At 38.6% G+C, this 16,388-nt stretch overlaps 1 protein-coding gene across 2 annotated transcripts in view; it reads left to right on the top strand.

Annotated features, from left to right (window-relative positions):
- Window positions 1-16,388, top strand: part of ATIC (5-aminoimidazole-4-carboxamide ribonucleotide formyltransferase/IMP cyclohydrolase) — a 30,583-nt gene that overhangs the window by 3,134 nt on the left and 11,061 nt on the right. For both annotated transcript variants that reach the window (XM_007424270.4, XM_007424269.4), the window contains exons 2-12: window positions 15-141; window positions 3,959-4,035; window positions 4,831-4,897; window positions 6,626-6,714; window positions 9,512-9,663; window positions 9,756-9,912; window positions 12,781-12,906; window positions 13,224-13,331; window positions 13,877-13,962; window positions 15,094-15,183; window positions 16,141-16,269. In XM_007424270.4, coding sequence (XP_007424332.1) covers window positions 15-141; window positions 3,959-4,035; window positions 4,831-4,897; window positions 6,626-6,714; window positions 9,512-9,663; window positions 9,756-9,912; window positions 12,781-12,906; window positions 13,224-13,331; window positions 13,877-13,962; window positions 15,094-15,183; window positions 16,141-16,269 — 1,208 coding nt within the window. The remainder of the gene's footprint in view (window positions 1-14; window positions 142-3,958; window positions 4,036-4,830; window positions 4,898-6,625; window positions 6,715-9,511; window positions 9,664-9,755; window positions 9,913-12,780; window positions 12,907-13,223; window positions 13,332-13,876; window positions 13,963-15,093; window positions 15,184-16,140; window positions 16,270-16,388) is intronic.

Here is a 16,388-nt window from a genome sequence, read left to right as displayed (position 1 = left end):
TACTTTCTTTTTAGCTTTATTTAGTGTTTCAGATAAAACCGGTCTGGTGGAATTTGCAAAATGTCTGAATTCTTTGGGTTTGGCTTTGGTTGCCTCTGGAGGAACAGCAAAAGTCCTTCGGGATGCAGGTTTGAATGTCAGGTAAAAGTTGTTCATGAGATCACATTTCACACTGAGTACCTGAAAGTAATTGATCTGCCCTGGTTCTGTATTCTCTTAATTGGATTGTTGTTTCACATAGCAAACGAAATTTGATCCTAGATGAGCAAACTTTATGTTTGTGCAACCAACCTCCCCCTCAACACAGTAGTGTTTGAAGAAAAGTACAAAAAAAAAAATGGAAGCAATGAGTGGCCACACTTAAACTGATGTGAGAAGATAAAGATTGCCGAAGGCTTTCACGGCCGGAATACGATGGCTGGTGTGGGTCTTCTGGGCTGCATGGCCGTATTCTGGAAGTTTTGTTTCCTAACGTTTCACCTGGGCACAGAGAGAACTGCTCCTGTCTGTGCTCCTGCCCTCTGAAGATGCCGGTCACAGATGCTGGTGAAATGTTAGGAAACAAAACTTCCAGAACACGGCCACACAGCCCGGAAGACCCACACCAGCCAAGATAAAGATTGATCAAATCAAGGAATGGAGACCCTCTGGTAGGAAGAAAATCAAACTAAGGAAGCAAGAACAGTGGATGAGAGAGAACCAGAAACAAGAGGAAAAGAAGATACTTTGTACTTTGGAACTCAGAAATTGCTTTTAGATGTTTGCAAAAAAAAAAAAAAAAAATGTTCTGAGTCTTCAGGGGCAAAAAGGGATACTGCTGAACAGGAGGTAGGATGGTCGATACCTAAAGGATAGAGAGAAGCAGCCACACCCAGCAAGAGGACAGAAAGGCTTGTAGTTGTTGGCAACTTACTACTATGAAAAACGGAAAGAAGAAAAGTGCCTAGGTTTATCAAATAGGAATGCAGAAAAGGAATGTGACAGGAATTTTCAGGATTTCTCAAGTCCCCTGACAGTTTTACCTTCCTGCAAACCTATGTCAGGACAAATTATATTTCTGGGGGCAACTACAACCCAATCATCTTGGATTTTGAAGATAAAGGAATTAAAATTCAAGATCCTGGGGGATCAAGATGTCTAGCTCAATCCATTTTTCCAGTTCTTGGAAGAGGATGGGCAAGGAATATAAGAATATTTATGGTATTTACAGGAAATACTTGATTTCTATTTCAGGGGACTAGATGGATGATAAACTGCTGGCATGAGATGGGTTGTACCTTACCTGGTCTATTAAAAAATGTGTGTAACTGAAGCATCATAGGTTTGCTTAGACTTTAAATAGAATCTTATGGGATTTGGAGATGAAGATTGTGAATGGAAGTTAAGTATCTCAGAGAAAAGTTTCAAGCTACTATTGTGAAGAATTTTCATGCAATTTATATTGAGTATAGGAAATATTTAAGATGAGCTTGAGCTCTTAGCACAGGAAGGCAAATACAATTTAGTAGATATAACTGAACAGTTGATCCTATGATTAGAATAGAGTAGTTGAAATATGTTATTAATGTTATGATCAAAGACCAAAGCAAATATTCCAGAAAACAACAAATCCATTACATATAACCAAAAATTATAGTCAAATACTTACATTAAAAAGTATTGTACTGATCAACATTCCTAAGAATTGGACTTCTGATACCAATGGCCATTACAGTGAATTTAGTGGCTCTTCTGGAGATACCAGAATCTGTCAGCTCAGGGGAGGATAGTCCTCTGTTCTGCTGAGCTGGCAAGAAATTGGGTTAAGAAAGACATTACTAAGTTGTCAAGCACACCATTTGGAAGGGTAACTCCACAGCACACAAAGGAACAGAAACAATGGGAATGGCAAAGAATCCTCATCTGCTGTGCTCAGCTTGTGGAAGGGCATTGACCAGGATGACTCTGAACGTTGATGTAAAAAATGATATTGACTTAAATTATTTTATTCTAAATATTGAGCGTTCTTAGAAGTTATTGATTGCTATGTGTTTATTTAATATACCACTCTTCCTTCCAAAGAAATCCAGAATGGTCTGTCTCAGAATAAACTACCTTAGTTTTATGTATCTTCTAAGGATAGTCTCTCAGTTAAAAATTTGAGGAAGAAAATGTGAAAGGCATCCAACTCTTATTAGAGGTTCAAAAAGCCTCCTTTTCTGAAATATGTTGAAAGCTTTTCTGTTCTTTTGATATTATGGATTATTTCATGAGTGTTTCTACAGTTAAAAGAAATAAGTACATAAAGCCAGAGGAATATTAAGCAACTATTTATAGAATATAATGAAACATTAATCTCCAGAATCAGTGATTTTGAATGTAGTGGACAATTTTTTACTTTAGACTTCATCCCCTAACAAGCCAACTCTGTTGTTTCCAAAGCAGACAGTTGCATTTGCATAAGTGCGTAATTAATGCTTTATATCATTCATGTCTATTTATTTATTTGGTAAATTTATATAGTTACCCATCTCCCATACGTGACTGTGTGGCATGCCATTTATGTCATTTGCCTGATCGCATAACTACATAAATGAGGTAAATTGATGCAGATAACAATATCAATTACATGTGACATAAATTACATCAGTGACATAAAGAGTTGTCCTTTCTCTCCAAAATGGTCCATTAAATCAACATTTTACTGTACTAAGTATTATTCCAAGAGTAAGCATTGTACCTCTCCCATGGGTACTTGTCTCCTACAAAGTTTGAGTCTGCTACCCAAGTCCAGACTGTAATTCTATGCCTTAGTAAAATTATATAATGTATATAGTGTCTTAAGAAGTGGCAAATTTATCAGAACAGAAAAAATAAAAAAATTATAATGTTCTGGAGAGTGCAAAAGAAGTGTGGGTATCAATAATGGCAATCAGTTTGGAAAATATATTTATGTTAGAAGCAGCTTTAGTTCTCCAAGGTCAGAGGTTTTACTCTTAATTATTCTTTAAAATTTACCCATTTTTGTATCCAAGTAGCATTCTATACACTGGACTTCATTACTTGCACTCAGATTCTCACTCACTGAATTATAAGGCTGGCTTAGAATAAATAATTCTCTTTCAACTTCTGCCTTGTATCCGAAAAACAAAATAGGAATTCCTGACTACAGCTTGGAAAAATCACTGTGTATATGCTGCAAATATAAAAATTGACCATCACAAATGCATTTTGTGAAAAATTTGGAATTCCTTAAAAGCAAGGGTAAGTCGAATGATTTCACCATTAACGCCAAATGATTTTTATTTCAAAAACAATTACAGTAAGAAGGAACTGATTACATATGCCAACATAATACATCTAGACCCAAGAAACAGACTAAAGACACAACAAGAATTGCTTAATAAAGGAAGGAATCTACCATGGTTAATGTATTTGCAAATAGCTGAAAAAATGCGATCTTAAAGAAGGAGGGTCCCTGAAAAAGATGACAAAATTTGAAATACTTAAACAGAATCAAAGTTATTTATTAGGATGTATTTACAAATTGTTACTTAAATATGACATGGAGACAGAACAGATAAAAAATGGATGCAAAATTTCAAAGAGACAATAACAGTGGAACAGTCTATGGAACAAATCAATACAATTTACACCAAGCTACAATCTGAGGGAAAATTGATACAAAATGTTCTACAGGTGGTACAGACATGGCCAAAAGTATTAATAGTCCTTCACTTTCTCCCAAAGAATCCCAGTTTGCCATGAAATAAGTTGAAACTCATGCAAGCAAATGGTATCCATCATTCTTTATTCCACAGAGCAGGCACTTTGCTTTTGATGTATGACTTAACGTATTCTTGTAAATAATAAAGCAATCCAGAGGCAGCGAAACTGAAGGTAGGATGCTGACCCTTGCGTTACATGAATGCTGTAGGGGCTATATAATGTTTTTATTCCTCTCTCCTTTTTTGAACAGTGATGTTTCCGATCTTACTGGCTTTCCAGAAATGCTGGGTGGACGTGTGAAAACTCTTCATCCTGCAGTGCATGCAGGTATGTTTGTATCAGTATATTACTCTGTTGATAATTCTGTTGTGAATGAATATGCAATGAAAATACAGTTAATAATAAAGAACATATTCTCTTACAGGAAATTGATCCTTTAATTTGCATGGCATCTGCAAAAAGATGGATTGATTGAAGTTCCAGTTGATCTATAGCAGCTTTCCTCAACCTGTTGCCTTTAGCTGTTTGGGGCTTTTACTCTCATCATTATTTTAGCCAAAATGGGGATGTTGAAGGGATTCAGGGGATTGAAGTCCAGTGCATTTTAAGAACAGCCAGTTGGGGAAGGTTGATGGAAAACTGGTGTTATTCAGATGGCTAACTTGTGTCACAGTTACATCAGTTCAGACTGTCAGCTGGGAACATAAAAGATGCTTCCATACAAATGCATTTCTTCAACATGATAGAAATCTCTTCTGTGACACCTTCTTTCACACATCAAAGACTGAAATTAAGTCTTCTATAGAATAACTTATGATAGTGTGCATTGCAGATAGCGTTTCTCAGTTTACATTTTTAATAGATTACTTCTTGGGATGTTTCAAAGCAATATTGGGATAGCTAGGGTTAGAAGAAGAGAAGCGAGCCTGTCTTTCAGAAGTAAAATCTTTACAGAAGAATGTGATGATATATTTTTTTCTTCATACACCAACTATATTCATCTGATTTTCTTATAGGTCATACTGCAGTTCCCCACTGGCCATCTTTAGCATGGGTTTGGGGGTCACTGGACTGTCTTACACTTTCTGAACATTTCCTTCTTTTTCCTCATACAAAAACTAGGCATCCTGGCTCGTGACATTCCACAAGATAAAACTGACATGGAAAAATTGGATTTCAGCCTTGTAAGGTAAAAAGGGTAGTTTGTGAGTTAATAAATAATTATGAAGTAAACCTTTGACATCAGTTGATGGAAGCTAACTTGTATAGAGATTAAAGTTTGTTTTCCAATATAAAATACCTCTCTTCTCTGTGTGTGGGTGCACACACATTTTCAGAATTGATGCTTTTTTTGTGAAAGGACGGTTCCTTATAATTATGCAAGAGATTGACAAATCTTGACTTCTCATCATTTGTTTTGAAACACTGGCAAATATACCCTTTTGAGATTTACCTAGCTTTATTTGGATTTCAACATGTAAATCAACTTCAGAAGTAAGAGTACAAAGTTTCAGGGCCAGTCTTTGATGCTGAGATTTTGGTCTGTCACTTTCCTTTGTCTGCCACTACATAACTCTTGTCCATTTCTTTAATCAACCATTGAAAGAAAAATGAAATTCGGTGAATCCAGTATTGGAGTCATATGTATTCCAAGAAGATATACAAATAAAATGCTTGGTATTCCGGTTTTAAACATGGTACTATTTTAAAGTTAATACCACTCTTAATAGCACAACATCCTTTAATAAGAATGTTCCTTTTCCAATAAAACAGCATAGTTTCAAAAAGTAATTGGGCTCAGTACTTCACAGTGTAGAGCACACGGGTGGATGGTGTTTTATTGTATATGGTTTATTGACCCTTATGGAAGAGTGAAACGAAATAAACATTAGTATATAAATCTGAAAGAAAACCATTTGTGAGCTATCAGTTCTGGGAAAATAAGTCAACCATAGCTACAGCTTGAATAATAAATCAAAGCAAACAGTTATAAAAATATTTCAGTCTGAAATGCACAGCTCTTTTGGAAAGGTGTGTTAAGAATGTTCTGAATTGCTTTGCTGCCATCTAACGGACTTTGGGATATTTGCACTTGGTAGTTTTCCATGCCTCTGGCACTTGGAAGACTCACTAAAACTCTTTCAAGCTAAATTTCTGGCAGCACTTCTCTCTGGAGGTCAATAAGACCTCCTCTCCCACTTTGCCCTGACAAAGCTTCTTTAAAGTTTTTGTCAGGCACTCTGATGTATGTCAAATGCTGGATTATAACAGAAGGCAGTCATTGTGAAAGTAGAAGCTGTAAGTGTTGCTGTACTCAACTTTTGGTTAATATTATCCCATTTTTCAATAGAATTAAGCCCCTTACTGCTGGTGGATGAATAGCATCCTATTTGGAATATATCTGAGAAATTATCATTACTTGGGCTATTCCCCCTCTATTTATTTTCCTTAGTTTACAAACACCCTAGAAGCAGCATATAACGGAGGCAGACCATTGGTTTGATGTAGGCAAGTTCCCAAAACATTCCATTAGTGAAATCTGAGGGATTAATAGTATCAGCAGCATGTATTAACCTGCAGGAAGCCCATGATCACAGAAGTGCTTTTCCCTAGCTTATTGCAGGGCTCTTCCTTTGGCCATACTAGATAGAAACTTTAGGAAGATCCCTATCACCAAAATACCAGTGTTTTGAACTTCCTGAAAGCAATTGTCAGGTGTTGATTCATGGGAGTCTTAACTAGCGTGAGACTCTTCATGGGCCATGGCGGGGATAAAATGACAGTTGCATTACACTGAGACATGATAAAAATTCTTGGGTCAGCAGAACGTCATGTGATGTTTTGGGGGAACACTTGTGCAGATGATAGTTCTGTCTTTTGGATTTAATTTAAAATTACTCCATGCTTCTTTTTCTAGAGTTGTAGTTTGTAATCTCTACCCGTTTGTCAAAACGGTGGCCTCCCCAAATGTAACTATCCAAGAAGCTGTTGAACAGATTGACATTGGTAAGTCAATATGGACTATGTATTGCAAACACATTTTGCTTTGAGTCAGTACTTTGTGGGTACCAACACCTCTTAAGTGAAAACAGCCTTCACATATTGTGTTCACATATATTTCCTTCCATGAACCTTGTTGAATGATACTCTGCCAAGGACAGATTTAGAATTATTGAGTTGGAAGGGATCACACAGGCTACTGAGTCCTAGTCTCTCCTCAGTGAAGGGATCTAAATCAGAGTATCCCAATACATGGCTTTAATTCATTGAGTAAAAGGGTTCTGCTATTGAGCTACTATTGCTGTTAGAATTTTTTTCTAGCATTTAATTGGGATCTGCCTTCCTGGAACTTGAACCCATCATTTTGCATCCTGCACTCTGCAACTGTGGAGCAGAGTCTTGATCTTGATCATTCCAGATATTTGAAGAGCACTGTCATGTCCCTCCTCAGCCTTCTATTCTCAAGGCTAAACATTCCCGGTTCCTTCAATCTGTCCTCATTAATTCCCTGGGTCTTTTTTCTTCATTTGAAGATAAGAGATTTAAATTCATTCAGAATCAAGAGATATTCAATGGTCGCATGTCAATCCTACCATTTCACCTTGCTCTTTCCAATTGCCTGGTGAGATGGATACCTTCTTGTTGGATAAGAGTGAACAAAAATAAAGTTTAAAAGCTCTAACTTTTCTTCATTACCTGATAACACTTTGCCATATTCAACTCCTTTCTTCATTAACTTCCCCTGCCTACTTATTATTGTTGGAATTGACCTTGTTAATATCCAATATACATATTTGTGCTCAGTTTCTGTTTTCCTTGAAGTCAAGAACTAGTTATTACATGATTTCTCTCCCCAGTATTCTTTCTGCTGATACTTCATTAAGTCTTTCCTAGTGATCAGCAAGAAGTGAAGGGTAGCTGAACCTCTTGTGCCTTCTACCATCTTGTGAAAGAGAAAGTTGTTAGCAGCTTTCCTAAAAGTTTGCAGAGTTTGTCCTCCAAAATATGTTGTAGAAATTAAAATCGTTACTACTTTGTGCCTTTTTCAAAGACCTGCTGATAGTAGGATGCAAAAACAGTGAGTTCCAGTGGTGCAAAATATCTTTTGTATCTCATTTTTGGTTGTCACTTTTAATCCTTTGCTTGAGTATCAGAGAGAGTTGTTTTCTTCTTTCTTTCATCTGATAAATCCTCTCTCATCGGCTGAAGTGTGACCATTCTTTTGACTTTTTCAAGAACTTCTGCAAGCTTGCACATGCTGCAAATATATGCCAGGTTATTTCGTGCAGGAGCAGAACTGTGCCACAAGCGTTGCAGGTACTCCTGCAGATTCCTATATCGTTACGTTTGTTATTTCAGGTTCCACCAGTAGAAGGGTTTTGTTCATTCTTGTTCCCTTATCAGGTTAGCCCAGTGCATGTTGTTAAATTAGAGAAAAACACCTTTAGGAATTTCCTTGCCAGTTTGCTTTGGCAAACTCCTGTTAGTGCCTCCCCCCCTTTTGCTAGTATGGAGGTATATTAAAGAGAGAGATCAACGTGCACATTGATCTGATTTGCATGTGATAGCATTAAATGTCTGTGAAGGCAAGACTTTTGATTCTGACAGATTATTTGGTATCAGTGGGTGATGAAATGTCATGAATCACTGTTTCCACTGGATCAGATTTTGTGAGACTGATATTGTTTTAAAGGGGTAGCTTATGTTGACAGTATTGGGTTTGTCTGGAGTCTCTGAGCTTTTTGAGACTAAGTATTCAATTGTATATTTCCTCTTGTCTATAATAACATGGTTCAGATATCAAACAATGAGTGGTAATTGTGTTCCAACTGTATTCTTTTCTCTCTTCATCTTCCTTTGTGGCATCAGTTACTGTATTGACATCTTTAGGCCTCAGTTCCACTGAGGTGGTCAGCCTGTGATTGATCTGTGCATAGACTGCAAGTGGAAGTTAATGTACAGGTAATTTCCCTCCACTATATAAGAAGATTGCACATCTGTTTTTTGCTAATGTGCACATTTTTTTGTAAATCAGAATTTTAATGAAGGAACATTTAAGCATGACTTCACAGTACTGCACAAACGTGAATGTTTTAGTGGGAAGCAGGAGAAAACTTTGCCACATTTATTCTTCCTTAGAGAAAGGAGGCAGACACAACCTTCCTTCCTCATGCTTCAGTTTGAGAGAAAGGGATTCAAACACATCTTGATAGTCCTTTGTCCTGTTTCCTCCACGCAGCCATGGATCAGATGGCCTTGCCAGTCTTGTATTCTTTTCCAACTCTCTGTGAAATGGTGGGGCTTCATGGACCAGGTGGTATGTCTCCATGGGCTTGATACAGTTCTACAGCTTCCAGTGCTACTAGCTTAGCTGTTGGTTTCCTTTCTCTTCCGTCCCTCCTCCTGGGACAGTTGAGATGGCCATAGCTGCATCTTGGTCAACCAGTGTGTCCTGGCACTTGGCCTGGTTTGCTTTCTGAATGCTGCTCACTCTCATGAGGGGAGGGCAGGATCCCCTGATCCCCATGAATGAAAGTATAATGCAAACAGAATGATTCCTCTGGAAACTGTGAAACAAATGTCCGTGCTAGACTTTTTTTAAAAGTTATTGTTGCATTATTTTGAGAAGGCAATTCAGAAATGGTTGCAGATATATTGTTGTGTGGGTTCTGTTAGTAATACATTCTTTTGAGTTATTGGAAGGCTGACTGTAATACCTGTGCTATAAATTGTAGATGTGAAAGACAGTGAGCTGGTGTCTGAAGTGCGTATATGATATTTTCTGTGTTTCCTTTTATCACAGGAGGTGTTGCTTTACTGAGAGCTGCAGCAAAAAATCATGCCCGTGTGACTGTTGTTTGTGATCCTGGGGATTATACTACTGTAGCAAAGGAAATGAAAAACTTCACTGGTAAAGATACCAGTTTGGAAACTCGGCGTCAGCTGGCATTGAAGGTAACTTATCACAATCTATATAGTGTGCCTATTACAACCTTTGTTTTTTAAATACCTTGATGACAGCTGCATCTCTGTCACACTTTTTGTAGGCCTTTACTCACACTGCTCAGTACGATACGGCAATTTCTGACTACTTTAGGAAAGAATACAGCAAAGGAGTATCTCAACTTCCACTGAGATACGGCATGAATCCCCATCAGACTCCTGCTCAACTCTATACTTTGAGGCCTCAACTTCCTCTCTCAGGTAAGATGCACTCCAAATCCACTCTGAAGGCGCTGCAGCAGGATCATTAATAAATAGCAATAGTGTTCAAAGTATTTCAAGTATAATAAGTTGCCATAGTCTTCACAATAATTTTGTCAGGTAGGTCAGTTTCATTATTTTCATTATGCTAATAGCTTATGCTTAAAACTGCCTGAGTTTTTAAGTTTAAATCTCTGGTGCCTGATGAATTGCACTGTAGCATCTGAAGCAGTGTACTGATAGTCTGGCTAAAGCTTTGCTATGTGGAGAATAGAACAAGTGCCCACAGGACCCCCGTCTTCAAAAAGGGGGGAAAGAAGGATCCCAGGAGTTAAAGGCCAGTTCAGTCTGACCTCAGTAACTGGGAAGATTCTAGAGAGATCATAAAGAGCTCAGCCTGTAAGCATCTTGAAAAAAAATGCAATGATTATGAAGACAAAGCATCTGACAGAATTCTCCACGATATTCTGATGAGCAAGTTAGTTAAATGTGTGCTGGATTGAGTGGAAAATTGTACTCAGAAAGTGCTTATTCATCAAACTCATGAGAAATATCAAATGCTGTACCCTTTGACAATTATTAACTACATGGATGAGGACATAGAGAAAATGTTTATCAGATTTCCAAATGCCCCAAAGTTAATTGGGATAGTTAATGCCCTAAAAGAGAAAATGAAATTCAAGCAATCTTGAGAAGCTGGAGAAATGTACTGAAATAACAAAATGAAATTTAAGAGAGGCAAATGCAGAGGTTTTCACTTAGGAAACAGAAATCAGATGCACAGGTATAGGATGGGGGATATTTGGCTGGGCAATAGTACTTGTAAATCATATTTGATTTCAGATGGAATGTGAGTGAGCAGTGTGATGTTCCTACAAAAGAAGCAAATATAATCTTATGCTACATCAACAAAACAAAGCTTTTAAATGACAAGAAGTTATAGTTCTGTTGTTTTTTTCCCCCTGTGTTGGTCAGACTCACCTCAAATATTATATTCAGTTCTGGGTAACACATTTAAAAATAATGAAGACAAAGTAAAGCAGGCTCAGAGAAACACAGTGAGGATGCTCAGAGGACTAGAGACAAAACCTTATGAAGGGAGATTGAAGGAACTGGAAATGTTTAGCCTTGAGAAGACAAGACTGAGATAATATACGATAACACTGAAAGAATGTCACAAAGAAAATCAAGGCCTGTTCTCTCATTCTATAGTGCAGAATACGGAAAAATGGATTTCAGTTATTGCAAGACAGATTCTAATTGAATGTTAGCAAAAATGTCCTAATGTAAGAGCAGTTTGACAGTAGTACTAATTACCCAGAGACATGGTGGGCTTCCCTTCAGTGGATGTGTTGACGCTGTGGCTTCAACAGATCCCCATCTCTCAGGGATCCTTTGACCTGGGTTCCTGTACTGATCAGAGGTTTAGGCTCAGTGGCCTAAGTGGTTCCTTCCATCTCTAGGGGACTCTTCTGTGATTCTATTTTGAAAAAGCAAATATGCTGTTGGAAGCAGGATTAGAGTTGATTCTAAAATCTGATTCCCAGCTCTTGGTAGCAGTAGAGGCAGCACAGTCTAATTGGTAAAGTTGGACTATGACTTGGGTAGACACAGGTTCAGGTTCATGTTTACTGGAAGACTTCTTTCCAATAAGTGTCTCTAGGCTTAACTCTTCTGCTTCTTCTGAGTTAAGTATGAAAACTATACTGCTTGCTCTGGGCTGCTGTAGAAATCTTGATAATTAGACTTAGATTTCACTTGGAGTTTTCTTCCCTGCCTGTGACTTGACATACATTGCATACCAATACTTCTTGGAACTCTGGAATATAAGATTTATATATGTATTTTTAAATCTTAGTTTTACATAAAATTATTTTAAATCAGTAAATGAAACTTCAGCCCTCATATAACCCTAGGATAAATCGATAGATGCATTTAACATCTAGCTCTTTTTCCATACCCAACTATTCATATACCTTCTTGCGCTCTAGTCTGTGGCTCTACCCTTATTCTCAGATTTACCTCTTTTTTTCTTTCTTTCATTGTTCCCTCAGATAGTAACTTTCAGATTTCAACCTAGATAGGGATCCTATTTATTTAAAACAAATGTATCTGCATCTGATTTTTACAAGTTAATAGTCCTGTTCTGGGGTTTGCTTCTGTATGGATAAAGAGGCTAATGGGAACATAACTAGGGATCGCTGTCCTGCTTACCCTGATAACACCCCCAAGCCAATGTGTGATTGCCTTTATCTGAAATAAGCCAGACACAGATCATGTCCCTCTGTAGAAACCTCTGCAGGGCTGAGAGTGGTTTCCTTCAGGCAGAGTTTGTTTACACATCAGGCACGTAGGGCATGCTGTAGGGTTTATCCAGGGAGCAGAAGCAGTTATGGAGTCCTTGGGGTTCTCTGAGCTTGGTTTTTTTCTTGCAAACGTTTCATTACCCAGCTAGGTAACATCTTCACTGAAGATGTTACCTAGCCGGGTAATGAAACATTTGCAAGAAAACCACCAAGCTCAGAAAACCCCAAAGACTCCACAGTTCAACCCTGAGCTATACATATTCGCCTCTATTAGAAACAGTTATGCATATTTCTGCTGGCTCCTTCTTATGTTGGATACCTTCTGTAAAGATCTTTTTTTCCTCTTACAGTAAGAAAATTAAGCTGAATTCAGCAAGGTGACATAATTTTGTTAAGCAGAAGAAGTAAGAACCACCACTAACTTACAGCCAGTAGGATTAAGGTGTAGACCTTTCAGAACTGGTGTTCTGAGCCTGAATTGATGGCAGCTGTAGTTTACACATTCTTGTAGTGCCTACAGTATGGCCTTTTTGACTGAGTGAGCTTTTTCATCTCTTTACAGTTCTGAATGGTTCCCCGGGATTCATAAACCTGTGTGATGCTCTGAATGCCTGGCAGTTGGTCAGGGAGCTGAAACAAGCCTTGGGCATTCCTGCCGCCACCTCTTTCAAGCATGTCAGTCCAGCAGGTAATACTGAAACTCCAAGTTCTGGTCTGGTTGCTTGCTGGTGTATTTTCTTCAGGCTGCATGTTAGCTCACATTTTAAGAGATGCTGCATTTCTGAGATGGGTTTGTAAAAAACATGTTCAGGGTTTTAGTTAGAGAAATTGACTTTTTAGCAAAGTTGTGTGTAGCAAGTGATGTGCATTATTAAAGTGGAATAGAAACAATCACTGCAGGCCTCAGGACAACATGTGAAATAATGTCATACCTTTGTGACTTGAAAAGTCACCTTCAGACCTCTGAGAAGAGACTTACCATCTTTCACTTACTTTGTCTACTAGGTGCCGCTGTTGGTGTACCCCTCACCAAAGAAGAAGCTGAAGTCTGCATGGTGCACGACTTGTATCCCACTCTTACACCCTTGGCAACTGCATATGCCAGAGCAAGAGGTGAGTGGGGTCTCAAAAGAGGGCCAGATCTTTTCATTTAACATTCTGGTAGAATCACCTCTCTTCCTATCCATATAATGATGGTGTAGAGCAGTGGCAGCCAGATTGTTTAAGGCTTATTTGGCATTTTCTCACATCTAACTTATACAAAAGACTACCAACCTCATGCTGTTTAGTTACTTTATAAATGCCAGTTGTTATGAAATAGTTGAAAGATAAGTCATTTGTTCAAGCAGCAAATAAAAGGCATCTACATATTTTAAAAATCTACAATGAATGGATCTAACTTTAATTGCTATACACACTTGCACATACTTATCGTGGACTGGACATATATAGAAAAAGTATGACCATACCAACCTGCAGAAAGCAGCATTCAAAAAATGATATGCTGGAAATTGCTAGATTTGCATGATAAGCTTGTGCAGAGAAGAAACTCCCCTCCTGGGCGAGGTTCCATCCAGCTACTATGTTTTTTCTTATATATATGACTTGGATCTTACTCCTGAGAGTTTCCTAGTTTGAAAACATTACTTTTTTCCCAGGCGCTGATAGGATGTCATCTTTTGGGGACTTCATTGCTTTGTCTGATATCTGTGATGTCCCTACAGCGAAGATCATTTCCAGGGAGGTCAGTAACTCTAGCATTTTCTACTACAGTCGTAATTGCAATTGAAATTAAGTCTATCAGTGCATGACCATACATTCAGGGATAGTTTGGGGACACTGTTGGGGGGCTTCAGGAGCCAGAAGGATATCTTAACCTTTGTGGAATGTTAAGAGATTGACTTCCCCTCCCCCAACCCCTCAAACAAGGCCAATTTTTGTCCCTTACTCTCCCCCCAGCAACCAAAACACAGATTGTAAATTTACATGACATCCCAGCATCATGGCTACATGCCCTGTGGCTCTAATAATGGTCCCAGCCACAGTAGTTATGTGCTCCTGCCCTAGATGATTGATCAGTATTCTGCTTCCAATATTCATAACAAAGAAAAGTGGAAATTGGGAAACTAGTCATTTCAAAGAAGGAATTGAAAAAGGACTTTATGAAAATGGCAAGGAACTCATAGAATGCTGAGAGAGGCCTACTTCTGCAGTGTTGGTTAAGGGGTCCCAGACTAGGCAACTCCAGCAGGGATCAAGGGAGCCTTTTCTGTACACTTAAGGGTCTTTCAGGCTGGGTGACTCCAACGCAGGCTGCAGGGAATTGCACAGCACACCTAGGAGGCAAGAAATCCACAGCCGGCCCAAAGACTCCTCAGTATGCACAGAAGAACTCCCAGGCTGGACAGCTCCAATGTGAGTTGTGGGGAGCCCCACAGCATATGCCAAGATGGGACTTTGGGTCCACAGCCACCAGCAAAGGCAGTGGCCCTGCATGGAATGCAACTGCTGAGCCTCAGAACCCCCAATTTGTTGATGGGTGATGTCTTGGTTTTGCAAATCTGATTGTCTCCACTGCTCAGATCACTCTTATGAAGTGAATCTGTGCCATGCATACAAGCAAAATGTTGCCTGGCAAGATGTTCAAAGTACCAGTCAGCCAAAACCTCCTCCAAATTCTTCATTCCATTGCCTCTTCCTCTGATTTTCTCTCCCTCTCCCTCCAAGCTCAGTCCTTTTGAGTTCCCTCCTCATTAGTATAATTCTGGCTGCTCCTTTGTACTGTACGCAAAAATTGTTGTTTCTGCTATGTGAGAATCAGCACTCAGACTTTGTCTTTTTGTCCCACTTGGTGGTTTAACCTTTATTCATGTAGGTGTCTGATGGGATTGTGGCTCCAGGCTTTGATGAAGAAGCTCTCAAAATTCTGTCCAAAAAGAAAAATGGCAGCTACTGTGTACTCCAGGTTAGTATTTTATATTTCAAAATACTTGATGATAATTGATTTAGATGTATGTCTATTTTATACTATATCTGATTTCTTGATTTGCCTGTTCCAAATGTGTTCATACAAACAAAACTAAAAAAAAGATATAGATCACAAAACCACGAGCTCTCATTCATAAACCCATTTAAACTGCATGCAGTGGTTTTTATACTAGAGTATCAAAGGTTTGTTAGTGCAGTACGCTTGAATAGCCTGATCAATCCTGATTGATCATCCCTTGGCTGCATGTTCCTTCCTCAAGTACCTCACTTAAACTCCCTGTAGCCCCACCTCTCTAGCCCCCTCCCCCCCAAGTAGTTGAGTGTCAGGCCTTTTGGCAAGTCCTGAATTTTCCCCACTACCACTACCAAACTGGCAGATTTTTCCTTTTATTTGTTGTTTTTTTTCTTGGTGGGGTTTAAAGGGCAAAATAGGTGTTTCAAGCTTCTGTGCGAACAAAAAATCAGCATGAAACTTTTAGCAGCGCTTGCCTTCTGGAACAAGGTTCCCCCAAAGATCCGGATGGCTCCCACTGTGCTGTTACTTAGAAGAGCTGTGAAGACCTGGCTCTTCACCCAGGCCTTTGGCCAAGGAGAGGGAGACCCCTTGTGTTATTCCATCCTGTGCTTGTCATCTTTTATCTTTTATTGGTTTTACTGTAATTGCTTTGTTTGATTGTTGTGAGCACCCAGAGTCATTGGAAGTCAGGCAGCATACAAGTTTAATAAATTGCTATTATTATTACAACATTTAGATTATAAAATATGAGTGTACCTGATGTGTAATAAGTACACTTTAAGATTCATTCTTGAAGTTTTCAAATGAAACAATAACAAAAGGTTAATCCTCGTGATTCATGGGAGTTGGATATTCCAGTAACTCTCTCACTGACACCAAATAATGAGTCAAGGAAGTGAAATCTTTTTCTCATTTTAGATGGATCCAACTTACAAGCCGGAGGAAAATGAAATCCGCACTCTCTTCGGATTGCATCTAATGCAGAAGAGGAATGATGGTGTGATTGATCGATCGCTATTCAAAAACATTGTTACTAAAAATAAAAATGTAAGTAGGAAAAAGGGCTATCTGCAGGTTAGGTATCTAACAGGTACATAACAGGTGGGTCCCCTAGAATGAAAATGGGACTAGTTTCAGTAGTAAAGATTAGTCCTGTTGCATCTGCT

The sequence above is a fragment of the Python bivittatus genome, unplaced genomic scaffold, assembly GCF_059951505.1.
Source record: "Python bivittatus isolate LINGU-HERP-01145 unplaced genomic scaffold, Pbiv_v1 ctg000200_np1212, whole genome shotgun sequence".
Lineage (NCBI taxonomy): Eukaryota > Metazoa > Chordata > Lepidosauria > Squamata > Pythonidae > Python > Python bivittatus.
The sequence above is the reverse complement of the archived record's forward strand: the minus strand, read 5'-3'. Positions and strand labels throughout refer to the sequence as shown.